General features: G+C 41.7%; 1 protein-coding gene across 6 annotated transcripts in view; it reads left to right on the top strand.

The window, feature by feature from the left end:
* The window catches only part of esrrga (estrogen-related receptor gamma a), a 102,744-nt gene extending 76,851 nt beyond the window's left edge, over positions 1-25,893 (top strand). For all 6 annotated transcript variants that reach the window (XM_067489051.1, XM_067489034.1, XM_067489018.1 and 3 more), the window contains exons 7-9: positions 20,210-20,316; positions 20,414-20,576; positions 25,351-25,893. In XM_067489051.1, the coding sequence (XP_067345152.1) occupies positions 20,210-20,316; positions 20,414-20,576; positions 25,351-25,595 (515 nt within the window). In that variant the 3' untranslated portion in view covers positions 25,596-25,893. The remainder of the gene's footprint in view (positions 1-20,209; positions 20,317-20,413; positions 20,577-25,350) is intronic.
* The last annotated feature ends 1,588 nt before the right edge of the window (positions 25,894-27,481 follow it).

Genomic DNA, 27,481 nt, shown 5'->3' with positions numbered 1-27,481 from the left:
CGAAATTGAATCTGGACTACAATATGGGAATTAAAATAACGACAGAGCCCAAAAAAAATCTGGGAACAAGAAAATAAGATATGATTATGCATATGGTCCTAGAAGCTGAAACAAAGAGAAGTGAGAAAGCAAAACAAAAGGGAGGAAGAGCTGAAAAGTATAATCTGGTTTTGGTTTTAGTGAGGAAGCCTGCTGTGACAGCAGCGAGGAGGAAGAGCAGTGTCTCAGACTAATGCAGATTAGCACAAAGATTAGTCCCGTTGTCGACTGGAAATGCGGTTATACAATAGAACAGAATGGAAGAGGGGTAGAATGGAATCGAAAAAACCCCTGTTGCCACTGCTCAATTTTTGGTAGAAACACAGTGTTAGATATATAAATACCACTCATTCATGTTGCATATACAGTATCTATAACAATAAAGTCACTGATGCTGGAAAACAGCTCCTTGAAATGTTATGTATTATATCAATAAATATGAAACGAATCTAGAGAAAGGCAAAAAAAGTGTTGGAGAGTTGGAGATGGAAATATACATTGCTTCCTATTGATCTGTGTGCTGCTATATGGGAATTAGGCAGACGTATATATTGATCCATATGGACAGTATAGCTCTTTGAATATTGTTTTTCCCTTTGAAAACAACATATATCCTCATTCCAATACTACAGCATCTCATTTCCTCTAATCTCCCAGTGACCCCCTTTTTTTTTTTTTTAATCAATTTACATCTCGGCCCCACTCTCTGTGTCCCCCCACCCCCTTATCTCCTGGATGCACTTGCTGTACCCACATTCATAAACAGAACCCAGAAACATGGCAAAATATTCACAAGATGTATATGCAATGCATTGCTTTGCATTGAGCTTGGATTTTCCTTTTTGCTCACTACTTTTACAGGTGAGTAGACTGAGTTAGCCAGGTTACGTTCTGGGACTGAGTGTGTGCGTATTTTGTGCGTGTGTGTGTGTAGCTTTCTGTGTGGAGGGAGCGAAGCACAACGATTGCTTGGCGGAGGAGAGAAGATGGCGTGATTAGATGAACGAGAAAGGCAATCCACTGCTCACAGAGAAAAGATAGAACTCTTCATCTTCCAAGTGTGTGCGTGTGTGTGTGTGTGTGATGTGAACACCTTATGAAATCCCCACTGTTTACAACACTGAACGCTGATCACTAACACACTCACACACACATACATGTACACACAAAGTGATCTACTGTTCACTCAGGGTGGAAAGGATTGTCAGAAAGAAATACACCTCCTCAACATTCTTTATCAGCGTCTTACACACACACACACACAAAAGGCAAACAATAAAAAGTGTACAATGACTAAAGTCCTGAACAGGATTGAATAGAATAGACCTGTTAACCTTTTTGCAGCCGTCTTGTTTCACATCATGTCAAGTGTGTGTATGTCTGTGTGAGATGACTGTGTGTGCTCACACGCACACATCTTTGCTCGCCATGGTACAGTAATTTTTTTAATCAAATTGATGGAGAGAGACAAAGAGAAAAAAGACAGAGGCAGAGGGAGGAGAGGTGAAGCCAATTTATGCTTCATGATATGGCTGCGCAGCGCTGCATACGTGCACGGACGCACACGCACACTCAGGCTGCTAACAGTGGTAACAACGTGTCAAGGCGAGCGCCAGGCAGCTAATTTGAAGTCATTAGATGTCTGCCGTACTGGCAACAATTTGTTACGCTCACACACGCACAAACACACACACGAAAACACGTCACATACACACACTGAGTTAAGAGCCGTCTGCGGATAGCGAGGAGGCTAAATTGTAAACTAATTTAAACATCACTCAGCGTTAGAGAGGCTGCCTGCAAGACAGGCCCCCGGATAACAAGGCTGCGCGTGTGCCTGTGTGTGTGTGCGTGTGTGTGTGTGTGTGTGTGTGTGTGTGTGTGTTGCAAGTCATGTTTGACACACAGTCCCCCAGCCTTAGAGACTTGTGACAACACTCCCACATATACACACAAACACATCTTTTTGATTGGGTCTTTTATTTTAAAACGTGCTGTTCGTGGATGTGTGTGTTTGTGTGCTCATTTCCATAGTGATATGGCCTATATGCAAACATTTGATATGTCATTAGGAGAGAAAATGAGGTTTCAGACACTGTGTGTGTCTCTGCTTTTCCCATAAGGAACAGAACACTACCACGCACATGCTCCTCAGAAACGTGTGTGTGTGTTTGAAGAAGAGGAAGCATATTGAAATGCAGCCAACCACATGTTTACATACATTGTCAGTGCTTTTGCAAGTTCACACTTCAAAGTTGACAACGATTAAAATGAACCACTTCATAGTTTACAGTCCCAAAAAAATTATTTCACATTCATTTCACTGACCTCACACTCTACTCTGATGGAGAGCTGGCGGTTCAGCGTGTAGGAACACACACCGGTGAACGAAGCCTTTGCTGCCTAAGACTGTGTTATTCAGTTTTAACATGTTCCAATTCACCATTCGCTATGTGCACGTTCAAGAACCTGTTTAGCACGTTTATGCACAACACTGTTCACGGAAATATCACAGGAGTATTATTCAAAAAGTATGAAAGGCCTTAGCATCCAATAATATGGATTAGTGAAAAGATCTCATTTTAATAGCTCTCCAAGAGACAACGCCAGTTGCATATTAGGCTGCTTGTCATTGTCAGGAGTGTAATTGTAGGTGTGTGTGTGTGTGTGTGTTTGAAGGAGGAGTGGTCAGGTGATGAGGAGGAGGAGGAGAAGAACAGCAAACATTTAAACGGGGGTGAATGGGAGAGTGAAAGAAGAAAGACCATTCAAAAATGAGCCATTTATCTGTTCGTAGAATTAGTCTTTTCATCCTCTTTTCTCTTCTCTTACTCCCTCATCTGCTCTCACTCTTCGTCTTTCTCTGTCTCTCTCTGTCTCACCCATAATAACTAAATGACTAGCGGGCAGTCATGCTAGCAGCTCTTATCTGGACTTGTGGACACAAAAGGCAAAGACAGACAGGCCAGCACTTGACGAAAGAGCAGGGGACGAACAAATGAATGAATCAACGAACGAGAGCCAGAACCTATAACACAGTCTATTTTACCAGAACCAGGGGCCTTGCCATTAGTGCTTTTTATTACAGCCCCCTCCCCCATTCTTTCTTTATTCAAGAAAGAAATTGCCCCCCCCCCCACTTCCCCTCCGCTATTCTCTGGCCTCCCTATCTCCTCTTACTTGCTCTTTCTTTTCTTACAGTCTTTCTACCAATCTTTCTTTCGTTCCCCTTTCAATTTTGACACTCAGGATAAGCGGTTTATGTGTCTGCAGCAACGCAGTATGATTGAGCTGTAAAAATGGGAGGAGGAGGATGGAGGTTGGGGGAGGGGGGGGTGGGGGGTGCAGTCGGTCTATTCATTTAATCGGCCTTTATGGAGATACGAGAGAAGGGGTTTGGGTGGTGGTGGTGGTGGGATAGCAGGTTACAGGGGAAGTCCTCTTACTTCATGTTCTGCATGCTTCTCTCGATTTGTCTCAATCCACCGTTATTAGTTTCTTTATCGTTTATTTCCTATCTTTGTTCTTCGTACGTCTTAGCTGAATTTTGGGCATCGAGGTCCAGATGATTGGTAGCTTTCATCTTCACGGTAGCACAGTATTCTCTCTGCTTCTCTCATTGGTTTTCATTGGAACTGTGATTGTAAAGCTGTTGGAATTGCGTTATTATTTTGAGACGTACACTTCCTGTTTTGAATTATTCAACATAGTGTAAAATTCAGTGTACTGAGAATTTATGGGGTGTCTAGCCTTCTCAAGGACTGTGTTTCAAAGAATAATCAGTGTCAGCAAATTGGTTGCTGAATTGTCTCGTGTTGCCAGACGGGCGAGCAGGAAAGGCTCAAAAGCTTTTTTACTGCTGTTGACGAGTGGCTATGAAAGCTAACAGATGCACCTGGAGCTAGCCTTAGCATGGTACTCAGGATCAATCCACCATATTCAGCACAGCTCTCCCTGCTGTGAAACACTCTAAAACCCTCTCCACAGCCCTTCAGGTACCAGTCATTATTGATTTAAAAATAAAAAAATAAAAAATCAGGTAGGAATTGTTGTAATCCTCTGATTGGTCTGAAGGACAAGGCTCAGTCAAAACCTTTTTAAAACCTGATGCTCTTCTGTGTGTCAACTGTCAACAGCACCTCACATTAAGCATTTCTATACAAAACAAGCATTTAAAAAAGTGTCATGCTTTACTTTTGATTCCTAATATTACTAATAGCTTAACGTGTTAGCATTGGAGCTCGGTGGTGGAGTTGATGGACGTGCCGGCGCATCCAAATCCCACGCTGCAAGAAGACGAAACGCTGCTGATGCTTAATTTTTTGTGTAGCGAAAGTACAGATGTCAAACTCTAAGCCAGTTTTTTTGGTGTCGATGGGCCAAGTAAAACCAGAGTTATGATAAATGGCTCACATGTGTTGAATTGCACAAATTAGGATGCATCCAGCGACGGTTTGTCTCGAACATTCTCTTTATTCTTGATAAAATATCAAACATTTTCCTCGTCTGATTTTCTGTTTCTTATGTGGTTTTAGAGTCAGTGTGTTAATATAGTATATCAAAATGAAAAAAATAACGGTAAAGTCAAACAGGTGAGGTTGTGCTAAAAAGAAAAAAACTGACAGCGAGCGTTTTAAGGTGAAATATGACGGTGAAATCAAAAGTATTCAAAACGGCCTGATATTTTCACAGATCCACAAAAGCGACTGCTTGAACTGGGACTGTTTTTCTCTGCAATGATCTCTTTGCTTACATATTATTAGAGTCCTACGCTCGCTAAGAGATGAGAGTTAAATTATCTTTCATTATTTTACACCTTTACCTCCTGTATGTGACGGGAAATGATAGAGAGCGGATAAAAAGAGAATGTTTAAGCAGAAGATGAGGTTTTTAAACAAAATGTACTGGAGTAAAGAAGGAGAGAGAGAGAAGAAGAAAGACTATGAAATAGGAGCCAAGTGGGAACCAAAGATGTCACATACATTACCTCAGTATAACCTCCATACTCCCAGAGAGCTGTTAACACAATACTGTGCTGACCTCCTGGCTAAATACCCCCACCTCTTTAACCTTTCTCTACCTCTGTCTCTTTCGGAGTCTGCCTCCCATTCTCCCTCTTCCTGACCTGACCTCCCACTCTCTCTCTCCATGGTGTCCTTAACCTCTTCATTATCAAGTCAACCTCATCTCTCAGCCCATACCCCCTACCGACCCCCCCCCATTCCCCCTCTGTTCTCTCTTGTCCCCCGGCTGTATTTCTCGTTGCTTCCGTCTGTGTCCGTGTCTTTAATACCATTTGTTGGGCTGCTCATCAATAAGATTGGTCATTTAGATTTGCCTTTGTATTGCTACGAATGACTTTCACATAAAGAATTAGTTATTAACCATTCAGACTGTCAGTCAGTCAAGTAAACAGCCATACAACAGTCAGTCAGCAAACATTGATTCATAGAAGTGTCCTGCTCCTTTTAGCAAATCAAATGTTGAGCCTCCGCAACCTAAGGGAACCTCCACACACACACACACACACACACACGAATGCACATGGATACTCACATCTTTGACTCTTAAAGTGCAGCTCACTAAATTAACAGTGACACACATTTTAACACTTGACAATGAGCTCCAAGAGATGCAGAAAGCACCGTGTGTGTGTGTGTGTGTGTGTGTGTGTGTGTGTGTGTGTTTGTGTGTGTGTGTGTTACTATAGAGGGTGAAAGAGGAATGTAAAAGCTCATACTGGTGGTGACATCACCCTACAGCCTTCCTCATTAAGTCTGGTGATGTCATCAATCAGCAAAGAGGTTGTTGGCTTGGTAGCACAGTGGTAAATCAGTAGCAAAACATCTCTCTACCACCACTCACACAAACACACTTTTTCACTCTCCAATTGTTAAGTCATTGAGCTTTATTCGCGTGAAACTTCTGAAACGGTATTTCCCTCTTCATGTTCCAATTTCCGGCCTCCATCTGTGGTCAGCGAACACCCCCCTACTTCATTTTCAGTGCGTCTCCCTCTCAACAATATTACCGTGTGCAATAAAATGTCTGGTCTGGGTACACGCGCAGACGTACAAACAGACCTGCCCCCATTCTGTCGACTAAGACTAGTTCACATTGACAGTCACAGCATGCTGGGTGCCTCCTTAACACATGAACACAACACACAAATATACAGTTCATTCACACAGACACCCAGTGGACACGCGTAAGGAACCTTTTAAATGCATGGCACTGCCCAAGCAAACATTTGAACAGAGATAAGCTGGCATTATCTCATTGCTTAAAGGGCAACGTCATCAATTTTCTGATTGCTTTCTATGGTTCAGTTTAGTTGTACACGAGTGCTTTTAAACTTGCCTCTGACTTCCCTATATTAATATATTTCACTGCTTCTAGCTAAAAAATTTCCTCCAGATGACATCACCCAGAAGACTTTTTCCTCATTAGGAGTTCAGATGAAGTCATCTGGGGAAGCTCTGGAAAAGCAGGTTGTCCATGATTACGAACTCCATAGTGTGAGCAACAAGACCACAGAATCGGAACTGAAGTGATGTCATCAGGAGGCATTTTTCAGTTAGAAGTAGAGGGATATTTTAATGTCAGAGGAAACTTTAATGGCATTTATTTACATGTTCTACTCAAACTAGAAGCAAAAGAAGGGAGTTTAAAATCCGTGAAGGCGTCTTTTAAGTTAATTTAATTAAAAAAAACGCAAAGTTAAAGCAGGATTCATCATGGACAACCTGAGAACATTTAGTCCAGTTTTTTAGTCTTGCAAAAGACACAAAATCTGACAAACACTGTTAAACAATGTCTTGAAAAACATTGTCATCGACACAGAAAAGCTGTGGGCTTTTGGATAGAGCCTATGTCGGGTAGGCCAAGACATGTTTTCCCGCAATAAACACAGGTCAGAAACACACTATCATTATTATTTTTTCAGTTTATTCTTATTCGCAGGAGCTGTAGTATTATTGTAAAATGAAATTGACTCATTCTTTTTCGTGGTTTTGATCGGATTCCGCACATCACTAACTAAGAGGAACTTGTTAGTGTAGGCCATGATCTCTATCTGGTGAAGTCTTTCTCATGAATGCATCATATTCTAGAAATCAAATGCGTAAATATGTTTATGTATTTATTGGTGAAAAGAATGATAAAAGTTTAATTTTAAAGCAGAACAATCGAGTAAATTAAAGGAAATTGTCAAATCCAAATATTTCCGTCAGGATGTTAGAATTCTTTGACTAAGAGCAGATTCTGTTTGAACATTAACATAAATTTCCAGTTATTTCAAGGACGTAAATAAAAATCTCTTGCTTAGAAGCGATATCACTGACTCCATCTTCTTTATATAATGAAATTCACAGCACAAATATGACTTTATTAGAATCTGATTTAGATTTAGAATCTGAATTTTTCTCTCTTAGCTACATAACATACTTAGAGGTTGATGTCTTGGTGTGTGTGTGTGTGTGTGTGTTATTATCCAGTGCACCAAACCAAACAAACACAGCTCTGTTTGCAGATGAAAACAAATATTGATGAAATCAAATTAGGAAAAAACTATTTGATATCTGATCTTAATGTTTGGATTAAGTTGGGCTTTCTTTATTGGATTAAGCCTGTGGGCAGTGGAAGCTTTGCATCAATATGAGAAAACGGGAGGGAAAACATTTTTCTTTCTCTGGGCATCGCTTTCTTTGTGTCTCCTTGTTCGTTTTTTCCCTTTCTTTCTATGCATACACTACAATATGAGCAATTTGCATGTTAAAACTAATAAAACAGCTTGTGGGTGCTGGTTTTGTGCAAGATGTTAACATTACATCTGCTAAATTCACGTGACAATTAAATTACTGTATATTGATGAGTGCACGGATTTTAAAAGCGATGTCTAATGAAAAGCTGTTTTTTCTTTTTACCAGATATCATCAGATTGCTGCCTTTATTAGAAGTAATTTTAATAATTTGGATTCTGATCCCTAAAAATGTAACACAAATCATTAATAAAAGTGGAAGGATGTGCTTCAGTTCGAGTAAAAGTGAGGGGGGAAAAAAACACAAATATTGAAGTTGTGAGATTTATGCTCAGCAGCCCATCGCTGTTTTCTTATTAGTTTGATTACATTAGCAAATCAAATTCATTTGTCTATCAGCCTTTGAGACACAGCCTGCAATCTGAGTACACTGACTAATCTGCATCAAATAATGACTGTCACACACACCAGAGAGACGCCGTGTACATTGGCATACACGCGATCCTACACACACATCTACAGAGATAGCATGTCATACACACAGCCGCCAACACAAGAGCGTACACTCCCAAACAAATACTGTATACACCCACATTATAAAGAAATGCAAACACGCAGTGAATGTGCACAAATGCACACACATGCAGACGTGCACAGTTTTATAATATGTGACATGAGACGAGCAGTAACAAATAAATCAGCACACCATCTGAGACCATCATCATCTAAGTCATCACTAGCAAACAGTCAGCTTTCACTACTTTCAATTTGCTTTTGTGTGTGTGTGTGTGTGTTTGCCTGCGAAAGAGAGAGAGAGAGGGAGAGAGATGATGTGATGTGATATGATATGATATGCTGGTGGGGCATAAAGATAGATGATCATAATTACGCACAGGCCAAACTCCATTTCAAATCATCATCATCCTATTCTATCTGTTGGAGCACACACACACACACACCCATGCCAAAAAGCAATATAAAGAGTTCACCCACACACACACAGACACAGGGATTCACAGACATCCTCCTCACACATATCACACACCTATGCATGCAGCAAATCTAGTGGAAGGAGGGACAGGCTTGTCATGGCATCACATTATTTCTGCCAGTTCATGCAAAGTTCACAGAAAGGCATGAAATGGTGCTTCTCTCTCTATCCACTCTCTCTCTTTCTATACATCCGTCTGTACATTTTCCTTTTTCCCCTGTTTTTTCTCATTCAGTCTCTCTGTTTCACCTCCTTACTTCCTCTTTCCTGTCCCTTTCCTTGTCTTTCTTGTTTTCTGTGCCTCACTTCTTCTTACTTCCCTTCCTAGCCCTTCTGTTCTCTCTGTCTTCCTCTTTTTATTTTCTGCCTCCCTCTGCCTCTCCATCCCATCCTCTATCCACTATTACTAAATAACAGTCTGAAGGATTCATCCTTTCCATCAGAGAATAAGCAGGTGGGAAAATGGGATTGGAGCGTGCTTGTCACCACCTGGGGATGACTTATGGTCCGTGCACACAACACACACATGCACACAGGCATTACATATACATATCGTACACTGTGTACTGTATGATATGTCATATATTGTGACTGCCGTTTTACCCACGTGTGACCCAAACGTTTTCAAAGGTTGAAAATGAGTTTACCTGGAATCCTCCATTAGCTTATTGGAGTGTTTGTCGGTGTTGCACATGTGCTGTTTTCCGACACGGCACCTCGTCACACTCATGTTCGTTTTCCGTCACTCTCACCGTGTGTCGGTCATGACACTGCTTGTGCGTGTGTTTGGTGAAGTACCGTGGTCCGTGGCATTCCTGCGCAATCCCATGCACACGTGAAAAACACACACACACACACACAAAGAGAGAGCAGTGGTAATGTGTGTATTTTTTGTCCGTTTAATCTTGATGCAATGTTTTATCTACAGGCTGCCGTAACAGTTGGCTGCCTTATTGTCTGGGTCAGACTGATGGGTATGTGTGTGCGTGTGTGTTCTAGACTGTATGTGCTTTCTTGAGCTTTCTCTTTCTAGTCTGAAGGCACATGTATACATATTTTTAACTATACCTTGAACCTATAGAGGAGTGGAAACATTTCTCTTTTAGAGATCTAAACAGTATCTTTGTATGTATTTATAATACATGTCAGTGTGTGTATTGTGTGTGTTCTGTCTATCAAACCACACACACAGCCGTACCAAACCATCGGCTTGGTTGCTGATGATGACATATGAGTTCCTGGCCCTGGTAATGGCTGTTAAATCTCATAATTACACGCTTCTTTATTGCAATGCATAATGACCCCACAGCACTATTGGACAATTAATTAAGATTTTCAGCCCAGGCTTTTTCTGGCCCAGATGAGGAGGTGGAATGAGGTCTAATGTTCTTGTCTTGGAGCTAGGACATTAAGGCATGGTGGTGTAGTAGCAAGGGCTGTCTTGCTGTGTCTGTGTGTGTGTGTGTGTGTGTGTATTCATATCCATTTCTTTCTTTCTTTCTTTTTTTTTTTCAGTCTGCGTTTTTGTCTGTCCCTCGCTCTCTGCTCTCATTCTTGAGCCCGTCCTTTCCATGCTTGTCCTCGATGATAATATTGGAGACCATATCTCTAATCTGTGAATGGTAAATTAATCCCTGTGGAGTTTCTGCAGTCCTCTCTCTATGGAAACCTACGAGGGATTAGGCAGATAGAATCATCCCAACTTCATAATCTCATATACAGACACCACGCCTGGACAGGGACCACTGGGTTTTGTTTTAAAGCTCATCTAATTTATATTCCAGTAGAACTTTACTAAAGAAAGGAATATGTCTCATGCTCATTGCACAATTTACTACTTTTGGACTGTTAATGGTCGTCAAGAGTCTAATCCGTAAAACAAAAATCTCTTTGGCCCGGTAGCAGCATGACCTTTTTTCTTTCTTGGATTTTTGATTTTCAGCGGAATATGTTATAGCAGCATGTTGTTTTGAAAAGTTAATCCACCAAAAGATCAATATTACTGTCACAACCCAGTTAATTGAACCACTGACAGAAAGAGCTTAGTTCTCCTTTCCACTTCTTTCCTAGTTGAGAACTGTCGAACCGATCAGATGATTTATTTGTAAATTAGCATCTTGCACATATTTTTGTATTGCATTTCACTAAGTATCAGTGTTGCTGCTGATAATAGGCCTGAGAGGCGTCTTTTTGTGCGTCATGGGGTCTGTAAAGACACGAGGTGACTTTCCCCGGGGTGTGAATTTTGATGTGAAGTCCAATCAGTGTCTTAGTGTGTTTCCTAATGAAGTCCAGCTGCCTTTTACCCAGTCCTGAGACCGATAGACGCACAGTGTTCACACTATTAACCCCAGTGGGTTTTTTTTGTGGTGTATTTGAGCTTTATGATTGTGTGCATACATGGTTAATTCCATGGTTACACACACAGTAGTCATTTCTGGCTGCATCAGCATTATAATGCTAAATGCTGGGAAAAGGATCAGAGACAAATAGAATAAATGAAAAAAACGTAAAATTATAAAGTAATGGAAATGCACATATATTAGTTGCACGCAGTTTTTATTTCACCATTACGTTCTCAAGCAGAGCAGGCCACTCTGGGCTCTTTATAGAGCCAAGAAGACACGGCCCCATTGGAGCTGCTGGTGGCACATATCCACACACACTCCTTGACACAGCTCTGACAGAGCTAGAAGTGGGTAATTAAAATGTAAATATTGATATTTTATTATTTGAAATGGCTCCGCTGCAATGCTCTTAATGTCACTCCATCTGTCGTCTCCGCTGAGACTTGGGGTTGCCCTCGAAGACCAGCTGCCCCCCACCCGGGCAGCCCCACCATAGCAACAGCTATCACCCTTAACAGCCATCCCTGTGTTGCCGCGCCTCCATTTTGGGTGTAATCAGGTCTTAAATGTTAGCACCCGCAACCACATTGGCAGCACATACCACACGCGTACGCTGAGAGAATTCAGCCCTCATCCCCACCTCTGTCTCTTTCCCAGTGTTTCTCTTTCACACACACACACACTCACAAAGCACTCATCTCCACTACAGCAATGGGAAATTTTTAAGTGTTAATCTTGCAGTGCTGCTGATGCTGTCTAATGTATGCAATTAACAGTCAGCCAGGGCTGAGGGTTTGGTAATTAGCTAGCTGTTCACACTGATTAGAGGCTACCGCAACCCTATGACTGCTCTACTATCCCCGAGGCCGCACAGAGAAAAGGGGGTGGTGGAAGGAGAGGGGGAGAGGGTGGAGGGGCAAAGGAACAGAAAAAAGATACTGGGATTTTGCCAACAATGTGAAAGAGGACAGAGGTGAAAGTGATGACCAGTGTTTGTGTGTGAAATATGTTTATTTGAAAAGGAACTGTAAATGTGTATTTTATTTTTATTGTTTTTACTCTGGTAAGATATTCTAAGATACTCTGAAGATATTTTTCAGTAAGAGTAACTTTAACTAAAACCTAAACAGTATTCAACAGGAGTGTTAAGAATAACAACTTGGGATTCCATTCTTTATTTTTTTATTTTGTTGAGTTGAGAGACAAAAAAAAAAAACTTGACCATATCGTTATTGCCTCTGTAAATACAGAGGCAATAACTAACCGAAACATGCATTTCATGTTTGCATTCTGTCTTTCTGCCACTCCTCTCTCCTCTCCTTCCTCCATTCACTCTACAACATATAAAGCTTCTGTTTGGAAAATTTGACAGTGTATCAAGCAGCACTTAAACCTGCAGTGTGGGTACAGGTTAGGAGCTGTAGTACTTCCAAGATCATTGACTTATGTAGAAACAGCAAAAAAAAACTAAACAATTAAAAATTTGTAAGGACTCCTAACGAACGTATTACAGTCTTATATTGGTCCTCTAAATTCACGGCTAGCTCCCTCACAGCAGTAGCTGCCGGGTTTACAGTTGACAGCATTAGCAGACTGTAAGAAAGGGTGCATTTGTTATCATTCAGAGCATGAGCGGGTGTCTGATCCTTATATTGTTGTACATGAAAACTTTCCGATTTCCTGTAATGAGGATAGCGAGGCAAAAGGCAGAATAAGAATGGAGAGGAATGCTGTTCTGTTCTCACACAGACACGTTGATACACCGAGTGGATTTTCATAAACCAACTCAATTGTTCCCTCATTGAAAGATAAATATTTGTTTTGCACTTTTATATATAGTCATCATCCCAACTTTACACGCATTTATTGTATGTATACATGTGTGTGTCCTGCGTTGCGTGTGTGTCTTTAAGCCCTTCTAAATTAGCCAGTTCTCTGGGTAGATTTGTTTCCATCTCGTTGCACATCTCTGTGTAATCGGGTCAGCTGGTGTGTGTGTGTGTGTGTGTGTGTGTGTGTGTGTGTGTGTGTGTGTGTGTGTGTGTGTGTGTGAGAGAGCGAGACAGCAATTGCCAATGAGCTTCTTGTGTGTGTATACCTTGTGTGTGTTGTTTCAGCATGGCCAAAGCCATCACAGGGGGTCTGTGTTCATTTGGGCCGGCGTCTGGCCGTATGGTACAAAACCGTTTGAAATGCGCAGACAACCACACACCCAAAAACGCATCACAAGGGAGCGCTTACATCGCACAGCATGCAACAATGTGCACACAAACACGGTACAAAGAGGGGTTTGAGAGAGACCGTACTGGAGCCACGTAACACAGTGTGTCTATAGAACCAACACACACACACATACGCATGCAGTGTAGCGATGTGCTGATAACTGTTGGAAACTTCACGTGTCCCAATGCAATCTCTCTCTCAGTGGGCCAGTAGACTTAAGTCTGTCCCCTGCAGAACACAATACGTGTACTTGCTGCACATGGACAATCCGCTGTTCTCCCCTCATCCACAGCTACAATCAAAAACTGTTTACGCCGCAGTTCTCATGACCTCCTTTAAATGCATTTGGTGCAATAAGTTGTAACTGGAAAGAGACTTTTTTCAAAGAATGAAGACCTGCTGTTGATTCATACTGTATGTACAGTAGGTCATCTTTTATATGATGAGGGCCAATTAACACATTTCCTGCACAGTTGAAACATTGTTGGGCATCATATTGTCTGTAATAATATTACTGGGTGCTTTTTACTCAGTTTAATGCTATAGGCCACAATGGTCCTTTGGCGTCCAATTTTGTCTAACTGTGCTTAGTGTGAACTCAATAGTGCTCTGCTGTGTTACATTTCAGTGACAATGTGTGAAGTTTATTCTTATGACTTCAGCACTAACAACTCTTGATAAGTATGTGAATCTTTGCTGTCAGAGAAGTTTCCTGTTAAATGTGTCCTGAAGCCGCGATCTAATAGGATGGCACGCAGTGTACTGTAACCGAGCAAGCAGCTGGTCAGACACACAGTAGTAGGGTCTGCTACCGTTGCTACAGAGGGACCACCATACTGTCTGTATTTTGTATTATATGTAATCTGATTTAAATTAAAAAAATAAAAGAAGCGCTCAGCTTGTCATTTTATGCCCTAACGCAAACCTCTCAAATGTTCAAATTTTTTTTATATGTGACAACCTTTGGAAATATTTAAAAGACAAGCCACAACATTTTGCTCTGTCTAAAACTGGGCTTATAATGTCCAGATATTAGTATTCGGGATCACATTTAATGATGTCCACTCTTAGCCTAAAACCTCAGGATAGTGCAATAACATCCAGTGTGACGGTGCTGATGAGACAATTTAGTATTAAAAAAATTAGCTGGCTGTCATATCTATTCCCTAATCTGGAGATTAGATTATGATTGTTTTTTCACACTCAGGGTTAACTTGTTAATTGGCAAATTCAGGTTAAATGTCATTCATTAACACTGAGGTGACATGTTTCTCTGCTGGCAGCCACGTACTTACTCATTCTCACTTCATTTGCGTTGACCATTATTAAAGTCAACTGCTTTCGGCTTGTCTCTTCATGGGTCACCACAGCGGAATGTGTTCCGCACTGACGCCCTTCATGCCTCAAACCTCCCGTTTTTATCATGGCTCGGGACCGGCACGGACCGGCCGGAGCCACACCTGATGTGGTGGGATGCGATCCCACTGCCTTCTGTATCCCAACCCAATTCAGTAGGCCAGGTACTACCAACTAGTACAGTTTTCTAACCATAACATAATTTCTGTGTCTAACTAAACCCAAATATTGTAGTGAAGTTGTAGCCTCACATTTGTATTAGCATTGTAACCATGACAGCATATGGTTAGGACCTACTGTGCCCAGTGGCATGTAGAATGGGCACCTCCTGAGCCATATGTAGAAATGCTAAATTTAATGAAGTTGTGAACTCTCACAATGTCATGTTTAAGAAAATATTGTCATAAGATGAAATGATTCTAAATGGCTCCGCCGCATGTGCATTTTGCACACGTGCATGTGTCTAATTTTTACAGATATAACTTACTTTTAATTCTGCTAATTTTATTTTACATACTGCACCAAGTTTACATTGAACGTTTGATGATGACGAGGCAACCAGATCAGCACAATAACTAGTTTTTAAACCTGTTGCATTAATCCACACACACACATGCACACACACTTGCATGTTTCAGTTATATACATACACACACACACAAGAATAGCTTCACCAATTCCACAAACTATTCTCACCCAAGTGCACAGGTACGCATAAGCATCACAATCGGTTCTCACCAGTTTCCATTTGCCCCCCGTAACCACAAGACAACAAATGTAGGCCTCCTGGACACGCGTGTTCGTGTGCGCCTGTGTAGCAACTGGGGCGTGAGAGAGGGCTGCTCTGTATGTGTGTGTACGTCTGTGCCAGACTGTTGTGCGGTCTCGGGTGTAAACGTGCAGTCAGGACTCATTTGGCAGACAAACAGGCTGCGGGGTGGCTGGGGAATCGACGTGTGTTTGTGTGTGTTGTTTGTCTTTATGTGTGTATCTGATAGAGCAAAGGGAAGAGGAAAAAAAAAGGGAGCACAAGAGCAAGCAGTAGAGGTTAAGTCTGCATGACTGCACTATAGCCTCTTTCTGTCAGACCAATGTATGGCACACACACACACACACACACACACACCCTCTCACTTCTGTACTTTCATAGATACAATAGAGGGTCCTAATATTTTGGCAGACAGGCCAAGACACATGTACAGACCGTACAATACACACATACTTTATGAAACTAAACGCATCTATTGGGTTGTGAACTTGAGCTTTAACATCCCTTAGATCGTGTGTGTGTGGTAGAAACAAAATGTATATTTTAACAAGTTTTTGTAAAGATTCTTACAAAGTCTTATAAGGAGTTTTGTCAGATACAGAGTCACTTGTATATTTTTCTTAGCAACAGGTTCAATGCAGAAACATTCTCGCATCACACAGCAGCTTAAGAGAAATGCTTGTGGTGGATGATGGGTAAACAATCTGCAAAACCCAGTGAATGAGAGTGTGTAGTGTAGTATGTAGAGAGATTACAGACAGTGTGTGATTGACATCATCCCATTTGCAGCTGTTGAGGGATACCAGTGCCGTCTTGTGAGGACTCTCCTGATTTCCTGTCGTGATACGACGGTAGTTCACTTCTGGAGAGCGGTCTGGTCATTACATTATTACCACAATTTAGTACCACGAAGTTAAGTAGAAACAGGGAGTTTTTACAGCTATCGTTTATGGTTATTACACAGAAACGACCTGGTCCGTTTCCGGGTAGTTAATGTAGCTCTTAGTCGTTAGATTCCACATTGGTACTTAGATTCCATGTGGTTGTGACGTCCTATTACCCAGATACATACATCACCCAGTTATAACCTCAGTAAATACTAGGATATTACTTAAAACAATCATTTCATTGTTAACATAATTAGCCTCATCACACAGAAACGTTACACTCTATTACTCTGTTAATACAGATCTATTACCAAGCTATTAAGATGCTAATACTAATGTATTACTCCATTATTACTGTGCTCTTACCCTTATATTACCTCATTTTTTTCTGAATTATTACCTTACTATTATGTTGCTATTCGCTAGCTGTAAAAAGTGCTCCTGGCTCCTTTTCTTCTTCCCCTCCATTAAATTCAAACAATTTAAACAACCTTTTAGCCAAACAGATATGAACGTAAGCCATTCTACAGGTAAACAGACATGAGTGATGTTTTAGCACTTGGTTACAGGTTTACACTGTAACATTATAGGAAAGGAGAACACAGATGACGAGAGGTGACAGATGTTTGAGCAGGCTGCAGATCCAAATACACGCTGGTGTCAAATGAACAGAGAACCTGAATAAATGAGGAGAGGACCAGTATAACAATTTCATGGGACACAGGTTCAACCCAGTTGAGCTCTCCATCACCACCATCATCAGCACACCAAGTGGGGAAATATCTTCTGGAAAAATGGTTTCATCCCTTCAGCAGAGCTCATACGAGTTGTAGAATCAATGCCAACACGAACTGAAGCTGTTGTGGTGGCACATGATGGCCCAACCGGGACACTTTAATCAACTTTACGTAGGTTTCTCCTTTAATGTGTCACTTGTCTGTTTTTAGGTTGAGATGTTTTATGTAGCAAGTAAACAGACGTCTACACTTTAAGAAGACAAATGCGTAGAACACTTAGTGTCCCCTTAAAACTGAGAAAATGGCAATGAAAGGTTTGGACTTTCTTTGTTCCTTATTGTATTCACTCACGCCAGCATCGCCACAGCAAACAGCACGCGGGCTGTAGAGCGTCCACACACGCACACTTCCACACGTAGTATGCGATACCTTATCAACAATGAGCAGAAAGGAAATGTAATTAGAGCCAAATAAGGAACCTTCTTTTCTCAAGTGAAATCACAGGTATGAAAGAAAGGTCTCCACCCCTCCCACCACCAACGTCTCTCCTGCCTTTACTTTCTTCTCACCTCCATCACACTCTTCCTTGTGGTCTCTCTCTCCATCAATATGTCTCTCTCTCCCTCTCTCTCTCTATCATCAGCACTAAATTCTCATTGATGTTTCTTTTCTTCTGCTGTATCGATCGCTTCATGAGAAAGGGGGGGGAAGGGAAGAAGGGAGAGATGGCGTTATCTGTTAATTAATTTGTCCTGAAGCCGGCCGCCTATTAATCAGACAGATAAGAAGCATTGGATGGCTGAACGGTGCAGACAGGCTGGTGAGGAGTGGAGCGGAGGGGGTCGGGGAGGCACATACACAAATACACAGAAATACACACAGACACGCACATGCAGACACTCGCAGAAACGTAATGTATGTATAGGAATGTGTGCGTACACACAGATCACAAACACGCTGATGAAACGACCATCCAGCACATTCACGGTACAATTATGCATGTAATGTTTAAACACACAGTGCCATCGCGCACACATTGACACACACACATAAACGCAGACCACACCCTGATAAAAATCATTGATGTACCTGAATAAGAAAAGCTGCACTTTCAGCTCAATAAATTAATCATGGGAGTTTTAATTATTGGTGTGTGTGTGTTTGTGTTTTTGGTAACATGTGTGGGCTTATTTCTCTAGTCATGATGTGTCTGTATTAATTAAATGCTCAGTGTTGCTGCAGTGCCAAAGTGCTGAAAATACACACTCGGGAAACAAAGTTAAAACACACAACCAGTGATACCATTAGCTTGTATTAGCCCCTCACCCATGTCTACTACTCGTCACTTGACCCTGGGGTTTGAAAGGATTCACTAAGTGTGTGTGTTAATTTGAGAAATGCCAGTGCTTATTTCCCCTGCCCACAATGAGTGGTGAAGTCCTAAGGACCCCCTAAAGACATCTGCCTCTGTGTGTGTGAGTTTGTGTGTGTGTGTACGTGTGCATGTGTGTGTGCATGAAGATCCCCTTAAGAAATTCACCTCTAATCCCTTCTGATGATTTCATTAAGTAGAAGAAGACACTGCCAGTTGGCAACGATACTGCTCCCTTCACTGTGCTCTGAGTGTGTGTGTGTGTGTGTGTGTGTGTGTGTGTGTGTGTGTGTGTGTGTGTGTGTGTGTGTGTGTGTGTGTGTGCGTGTGTGCGTGCGTGCGTGCGTGTCAATCATACACATTTGAATTCAGTCCACTATGTGCCTATGCATTTATGGCTATGATTATGCGTGTGTGTGTTATGTGTGTGTGTGTGTTTGTTGACAATTGTTAAAAGTTGTATATAGAATGAATTAGAGCACAAGAAACAATGGCCTGCAACCTGCACATAATGAGACGCCTGCCATTACCCATCAACACACTCTGAGATAAGAGCTCCTAACCACATGCACACACAAGCAGCGTATCACACACTTTCCATCTCAAGAGGAGGCACACTGGAGCAGATGTTGTTAAAGAAATCTCTTCCTCCTCATCTGCCCGCACCTCCAACACGCACACACTCACACAAGCACATACCGCAGGGCTGCAGTGAGGTCTGACAGGTGCGCTCACATGGGCCACTGTGTTTGCCTTCCCTATGAAGACCTAACACTACACACAAAACGCACGCATACGGAGACAGGCAGGTGTGAATGGACAGGTGTGTGCAGAGAGGACAGCTGTGAGGAAAGGTGTGAGTGGGCAGGTGTTCCATTAAAGAGCTCGACAGAGAAAGGAAGACAGGGAGGAAACAAGCAAATGATTGGTCCACTTAATTTAATGGATATGAAATTAAGTGACATTATTACCAAAAATGGAATAGAAAAGACGATGTACTAGAACATGTGTAAGGACAAACCGTAAGACAGACGGAGACCCAAACACAACAGACATACAGATGTACCATGATTGATGGAATGAAAGAAGCTGAAGCCAGAATCAGACACTCAGATGCTTAGTGGTGGCTCAACGCTGAGAGATAATAAGACATGGATTGCGATTGTAGAGACAGACAGATTTAGACATAGGCAAATAGAAAGACACGGATTGACACTGGAGAAAGCAAGAGTTTGAGGCCATAGCAGCAATTAGTGTTTGTGTGTGTGTGTGTGTGTGTTTGAGCGGGTGCAGCAGCGATGGCCAGAATTGATCTATGGGAGGTTGTGTCAGGGGGAGATAAGGGCTGCCTTTCCCCAGAGAACAGCCCTGGGCACAGGGGAGAGGAGGAGAGGAGGAGGGAGGAGGAGGACTGTGGTCATCTGGATGGATGAAGGGTGGACAGGGAGGACTGGAAGGGAGGAGGGCCAATCTTGACCCTCTCACTAACTTCAAAACAAGCTTTATTCTTTTCATTCCCTTTCTTCCTTGTTAGTTCAGTACTTTTAAATGCTAATTCATTCCTGGCCATGACTGTACGTTTGAAACAGCATCACGAAGAGCAATACAAATGTGCGTTTACAAGAACAGGTCAGCATGTACTTCATTTCTGTATGTTGCATGAGCTTTCTTTGGTTTGGCGAAACAATAGTAAAACCCGTTTTTCCCCTGTCTTAATCTGCTCCCAGGATTCTCCACGCTGTCCTTGGCAGACCAGATGAGTCTATTGCAGAGTGCATGGATGGAGATCTTGATCCTGCGCGTTGTGTACCGCTCTCTGTCCTTTGAAGACAAGGTTAGCTTCTTTTGCTTTGTGTTTGTCTTTGCTCACGTGAAATCTGTAAGCATGCATCTATTCGCAGCCCCCTCCACATGTCTGTGTTTCCCTCCAGTTGGTGTATGCCGAGGACTACATAATGGATGAGGACCAGTCGAAGCTCGCTGGACTTCTGGACCTAAATAACGCCATCCTTCAGTTGGTCAAGAAATACAGATCTATGAAACTAGAGAAGGAGGAATTTGTTACTCTCAAAGCCATCGCTTTGGCTAATTCAGGTGAGAAATGCTCCTGTTTGTCTTTTCTTCTCTGTTCGTGTGTCGTTTTCCGCCAGACGCACGACTGGTGAAGAAAGGAGTTAATTGTAGGAATCCCCAGTCCCATGGGACTCGTTTAAACGGAACCATCCAATGACTGATTTCCGTGCTGCTACACATAGTGCGCACTTACACAAACAGAGGTATTTTTCACAACACCTGCCGCTGTCGAACCTCCCACTTCAACGCTCTCTTCTCACATCATACTCAAACATCTCACTTGCCTGCAATTATTTTACGCATGCATACACACACAGACGGACCGAACAAACACACACATCTTCAACCTGAAGCCCACCTCCCACCCACCCCCAAACAAAGTGATGATCCCTTTTACAATTAGCATAGTCGCCTCTTCAGATGCCTGTTAAATAAGGTGAAATCATTAAAACCCAAAGTCTGTCGATAAAGCCTCCTCTCTGATGTGTCCAGCTGCATCGACAGCTGACTGACACACTCAAACACACACACACTCGCACACACACACGCGCCTTCTTCCTCCCATGACCCGTCTTTTGAACTTTGTCTTGGAAGCCGGCCAGCTCTTCAGTACTCTTTAATTACAAGGGGGGAGCTGTCAATACAATGTGTTTAAATGGGAGAATGCATTGGGAGAGCTTTGAATGGGGATGGAGGGGGCTTTTGTTCAGATCCTGCCACACTGACACACACACATTTTCCTAAATATGCCAGTTTCATCTCACAGTTAAAGATGATGTACTGTATGAGTGTGTAATTAAATTAGTAGATACTAAAAATATCTAGACCCGCATATAAAACATCTCTCGTTCTGTTGTTGTAGGGACATTCGTTGATGCAGTAAAACTTACATTAACCACAACACCTAAACTCAGCCTTACTGTAAACCTGTTTCTGTCCTGAATCGTAAAATCCCACCTTGAAGGTATCGAGGCCTGTCAAAATGTCCCCACAATGTTAAAAAAAGGAAAGCTTGCAATGCTGGTATACAATTTGTCCACACACCCACTGAAAAGATATGCACACACTGTTATGCTGAAGATATTGACATATTGTTTCCCTGTAGGCTGTGTGACAATCAATGTCTTGGCTCTGAAAGTGTACGTGTGTAGGTGTGTCTGTTGGTGCTTGGACGCTGCTGACTAAAAGTTGACAAAGCTGTCTGCTTCTAACTAGCACTGATGATGATGATGATCTAGGTGAAATTTGTGGCAAGTTAATCTTTTACTTATTTCCTTGATTATTTACTTAATTCCTTGTTTCATGAAATATCAAAGTATGAACAAGCACGTGCACAGAGGGGCCTCTGGCAGTGTGCAAGCAGTTCTCTGTCTGCCCTCTGACATGAGGGCCCGTACCGCAGGAAAAACTACTTAAAAGTTCTTAGTTTAGTTTTATAAACCATTTTAATGGGGACTTGTGGCATCACCGTCCAACTAAAAGTTGCTATTGGTCTGTCCAGCAGCTGCGATGGGATCTGATTCCGATTCTTTGCCTCTGCCCCTGCTCCCAGTACCTTAAACGATTACCTTAAATATTAACATATTCACGTCTTTGTGAGTGTGTTCATTTTAACAGATAAATAAAACCTGTACCAATACAGGTAACTCTTTTTAATAAAGTCGTAAAAAGGTGTCTGTGCACAGCCCTGACTGTAAATATTACAAAGTGTCCGAATGTGACAGCTTCAAATTGTTTGATTAGTCCAATCAAAGACAAAACAAAACAAAGCTTCTTTTTTTTTTTTTTTTAAGATACAGAGGACATTCTAGAGAAGCTGGACCCGGGTTTGGTTAGTTGTTTTGCTTGAAAATTGACTTAAATTATTATGGAAATGCTTTTATTTTTTTACATGAAGCAAACTTACTGCATGATATCATGGTTGTTTCTCCCATGGCAGGAATACCTGATTGGCAGGATACTACCAAAATCAATATTTTTACTGAAGGCAGATGAAAGTGAAATGCTACAAAAGTAATAGGCTAGCTGGAAATCTAACTGTAGAATGGGAACGTTATTGCTCCTGTGGAAAAGGCATGTTGCTCAGCTCCATTCAAATTTGTGACCATTAAAGACAAAAAAAAAAAAAAAAAAAGGAGAAAGTGTTTCTTCCCCTCTCAAGCTCACCTCAGTGCTAAGGAAACTCCCATCTGAAATTGGCTCTTTCTTTAACTGATTGAAATCGAAACAGCTGACACCCAAATAAGAAGTTTGCATCACTGGCCAGACTCTCTCCCTGCTCTTCAAGACAACAGAATGCTAGCATTAGCATTTTGAAGGGCACTGACACTAATTAATTCACAGGATGCTAATCGTCTGCATTAATGAAGCCAAGCCTTAAGAAATGTTAGCAAACGTGCCCCACATGTAAAGACCAGCATGGGAAACGAGAGGCACGTGTGTGTGTGTGCGTGCGCGTGTGTGTTTTAACAGCCTTATGTGCTTATGCTCATTAACATCTGCTGTTGTACTGCAGGTCACAGCGCAGGCAGCAGCATTGTCTACCAACTTAAATACTAAACCCAAAATATTAATCAAACACCATTTGGAACGTGTTGAACTCATGGTCACTGTAGACTCTGTGTTCTGTTCTTTCAGTATGAAGACATCAGATTGTAGATTTTGTACATGCTCATGACATGAGTGGCACTTTACAGAAGAAACTCTACCAATGCTGTATGAGGCGAGGTTCCGTATTTGGCCTCAAAACATTTCTACTCATAATCCAAACTCCCAAGAAGAGTGGATTCAGAGCCGATTTGGGTGATTTTTTTCTGTCCCCACAACAAGGTTGCTTTTAGCATCCTAGTGTCGGTTCCCCTGAGCTCCACTCAGTAAATAGGGGAATTACCAACCTGATATTAGGGTTTGTTCATGCTGCACAGCCAGAAATCATTTGTGTTAAAAACCTTAGTTAATATCTTCCTCATTTTCTCTGCTCACAATGTGGATCATCTAAAACATGCTGCACACGTCAGCTCACCACTATCGGCACAGAACATTTCTTCCAAATTGATAGTATCGTTAATGCTTTTAATGTTCAATTCCTTCTTAAATTTGTATAATACTACAGAGAATACTGTAATATTTAAAATTGGTTTTGGTGCTTATAGTTTTCAACAAATGATAATACTGATTAAAAATAATAAACAGCAGATTGTACTGTATCTAGTAAGTTCTGTGTGTAAATTGACCTCAAGAAACGATACAACAAATATTTCAGTAGATAGTTCAGTAAAATAGTTCCCCGGGCAGATATGTAGAAAAAACCCCGACAAGTCAAATGAACCACTTTTACTTAAAGTAAGTAAAAGTAGAACCAAGCCAATGGAGTTTTCTATTGATCCCCATAGAATCCTACCCGCGCACTGGTCTGGCCTTGCATACTGATACATGCATCACACTCTATTGATCCGACGGTGTGCATTTGATTGTGTTTGTGCAAATGTACACAACTGTGTGTATGTGGCTGTGTCCACACATGTTACGTTGGATTTATTTTGCCTTCACACACTGTAAGCTGTATGTTTTGTTTAGCGGACACAGTGACATAGTCACTTCACTGTGGAACACACACAGATGCTACATATGTTGCCTCTTTTCCACCAAAACCTACAAACTCTTCACTGCACTCTACTGTAGGCACAGTGTTATTTGGAGATCAGTGTGGTTATTTAGCGTCGGGCTCATATCCACAGCACGTTTATTACAGTCGATGGCACATGCAGTTGTGTTACCTAGTGTGTACAGGTATGTGCCTACAACTGCTCTCTGCTGTTTGTGTGTGTGTGCAGGGTTGTTAGCATTTAGGGGTGTGGGGTGATGGGGGTGTTCTATCAATAGTTGTCTTGTGATTATTATTTAACATGCATGTTGTCATTGATCAGAATCATTGATCGGAGGTTGGGAGCTAAAGGCCAGCTCACATTAAGACTTTGCCTCCCCAAGGGGCAATATGCAGCATTATTATTGAGGGACATTCTCAGCCTTTAGTGCCCCATATGCTGAAACACACAGAGAGATTACAGATGTGTTCAGGCACACACACACACACACACACACTCTCTCAGGTGTTCCACCGTCTCTCCATCATTCCCAAAGTCTATTTCGTTTTTCTCCTCCCACTCGTCTCTTTGTCCATCCATCACACCCACAGATCAGCACTTTAAAGACAGAGAAGGGAGTAGCCCATGAATTTAAAGCCCCCATTCCAGGATTCAGCTTTAACTAGATGGTTTTAAATCAAAACACTGTTTAAAAGTGTCTGGGCATTTTAAAAGGGTGTTTAATAGCAAAGTGCAAATTCATATTTGTATTTTTTTAGGGCTTTCCACATGATTCTCCTCAGTCTGCAACTAAAACCCTGATGTTATTTGCTGATTTATAGTCAGATAAAATACACGGAACACATATATTTACATTTCTCAAAGGATCCACTTTATCGAACGGTAGGAAGCTGAACATTATTTTCAGAGCGACAAAATAGTACATAAGTAGTATAAGTATGCTAAAACATCTCATCAAGTTTCTGCATACATGTGTGAATCTGCATCATATTCTATTAACAACAACAAATAAATTCACCCCCATACCACCCCCACATTTTACTTTTATTAATGTTTTCACGGAAGATTTAAATTAAACACAGTGATCAAAAACTGAGATCAGATTCAGCCAGTAATCAGCACTAGAATGTAGAATGTAAAGTATCTTTTTGTCCACTTGAGAACTTTTGTTCTTTTTTACCCTTCTCCAGACTCCATGCACATTGAAGATGTGGAAGCAGTGCAGAAGCTCCAGGATGTGCTCCATGAGGCCCTGCAGGACTACGAGGCCTCCCAGCACCAGGAGGATCCCCGCCGGGCAGGCAAGCTGCTCATGACTCTCCCCCTGCTCCGCCAGACCTCCACCAAAGCTGTGCAGCACTTCTACAGCATCAAGCAGGATGGCAAAGTCCCAATGCACAAACTCTTCCTGGAGCTGCTGGAAGCCAAGGTCTGAGGACGGGAAGTTGGGGGGACAGCTTAGCCCCAGTCTGCTCCACCTGAGCTTCGACTCAAACTCTGACCAACTTTTTAATGACCTCCTGCTCTTTTACACGCACACACTCTTACACACATGCACACACAGAAATATGCCCCTGATTTATGTCTGTTATCAAATCCCCATAAGATTAAACAAGCAACTGAAATCTCTTACCTGAACCTGTAAACCTCCACAGTCTCAGACTAAAGGGCCCTCGCTCAACCTTTTGGGGACGATGCTTAAAGACTGTAATAACCCCCCCCCACCCACCCCCCCCCCATTATCAAGGAAAGATGATTTCCTTTTTAAAACTATTAATAGTCACATGACAGTTACCACGGTGACTCCGATGACGGGAAGGGAGTCACTTAATATGCATTTGATGCATTTAATAACAAATAAGATGTTATTAATGACAAACACTTAAATGAGGACATATTTTAAAGAAACTGAAAACTCCTTTTAGCTTCGGAGAGACTCGAAGACTGCACTAGTGTCTCCATTTGTCCCCCGATTTTCCCCCAACAGAGTTTTTTAAGTGTTCGAGAAGAAAACAAGTGGAAAAAACGATGAACTCTGAAGAAGTGTTAAATGACGCGACGTTGTTAATGACATTGTTGTCAGATTCCGTGTACACTGAAACGCTGATGGATGGATGGACAGAAAGAGAAGAAGAGGAAAGTCGCCCTGCCAAAGAATGGAGCCTATCCATTCAGAGGATGCCAGCAAACTTTACTGTCGTAACCCGAAACTATTTCTGCTCTGATCTTACCAGTGGCCTTCAGTCCTGGGTCTTAAGAATCCTGCTGGTTTTCTGGTCCACCAGTTAAAATGGTTGTGGTTGTGTAAGAAAAACCCAGCAGGACTCGTCCTTTTATGCCCCAGGACTGTGACCCACAGCTGTAAACATAATGGTTCACCCTAAATTCACTTCCTGGTTTCCCATAACTCCCGTACTTCAGTTACAACTTTTGCTTATAGTTGTATTTTGGTGAGGACCAATGGCCCTGGCCTCCCAAACCAGTCAGTATTAGTGATGTGGCTGAAAATGGTTTCAAATATTCAGAACACTTGAGGAATGATTTGACAACACAAGACTTCGCTGTCTGAATGGATCCATGCTTGCCTTACTGGTGGATGTAGGTTCAGTTCACATTTTCTCTCTGTGATGGTTCACATTCTGTGAAACGCTCCCCTCGTGTTCGGACATCTGTTTGAAACCCTTCCAGCTGCTCCGTGGCCCAGGTTTGCTGCTCTCCACACACACACACACACACACACACACACACACATACCAGTCAGTAGAGATTTCAGTTTGTCAGTGTGCCATTAATGATGGTCCAGCCCACGCTCTTCACCCAAACTCTGACAACTTCAAAGTGTCACGTCAGTGCTTCCTCTCCCTGCTCCGTTCTCATTTCCGTACAGAGATATCTTTGTGATTCGTTCGGGGAGTTGTGAGGGAGCTTCAGTTACTCAAATGCATTACAAACCAGAAGGGAAGGTGTGCTGAGGAACTGACTGAAGAACAACCGGTGTTGCTTTGAAACTCCTTGCTTTTTTTTCTTAATTTCTATCTTGAAATCTAATAATAATCTTAGTGATGATACCAATATTAGGGTTGTAAATAACTGTCATCCTGTATATGACATATACTGCGGCTTTGGTTTTGTAATTAATATTGTCTTCTTAAAACTGAATCAATCAATATGTCTTTCCTTTTTTCTATTGGCTTGGCCACTTTCTGCAATTATTTATTTATATATATATATATATATATATATATATATATATATATATATATATATATATATATATATATATATATATATATGTAATAATGTATTAACAAATCAGTGTTT

This window comes from Channa argus, chromosome 2 (assembly GCF_033026475.1).
Source record: "Channa argus isolate prfri chromosome 2, Channa argus male v1.0, whole genome shotgun sequence".
Taxonomy (NCBI): domain Eukaryota; kingdom Metazoa; phylum Chordata; class Actinopteri; order Anabantiformes; family Channidae; genus Channa; species Channa argus.
This window is presented reverse-complemented; position numbering and strand designations above follow the sequence as displayed.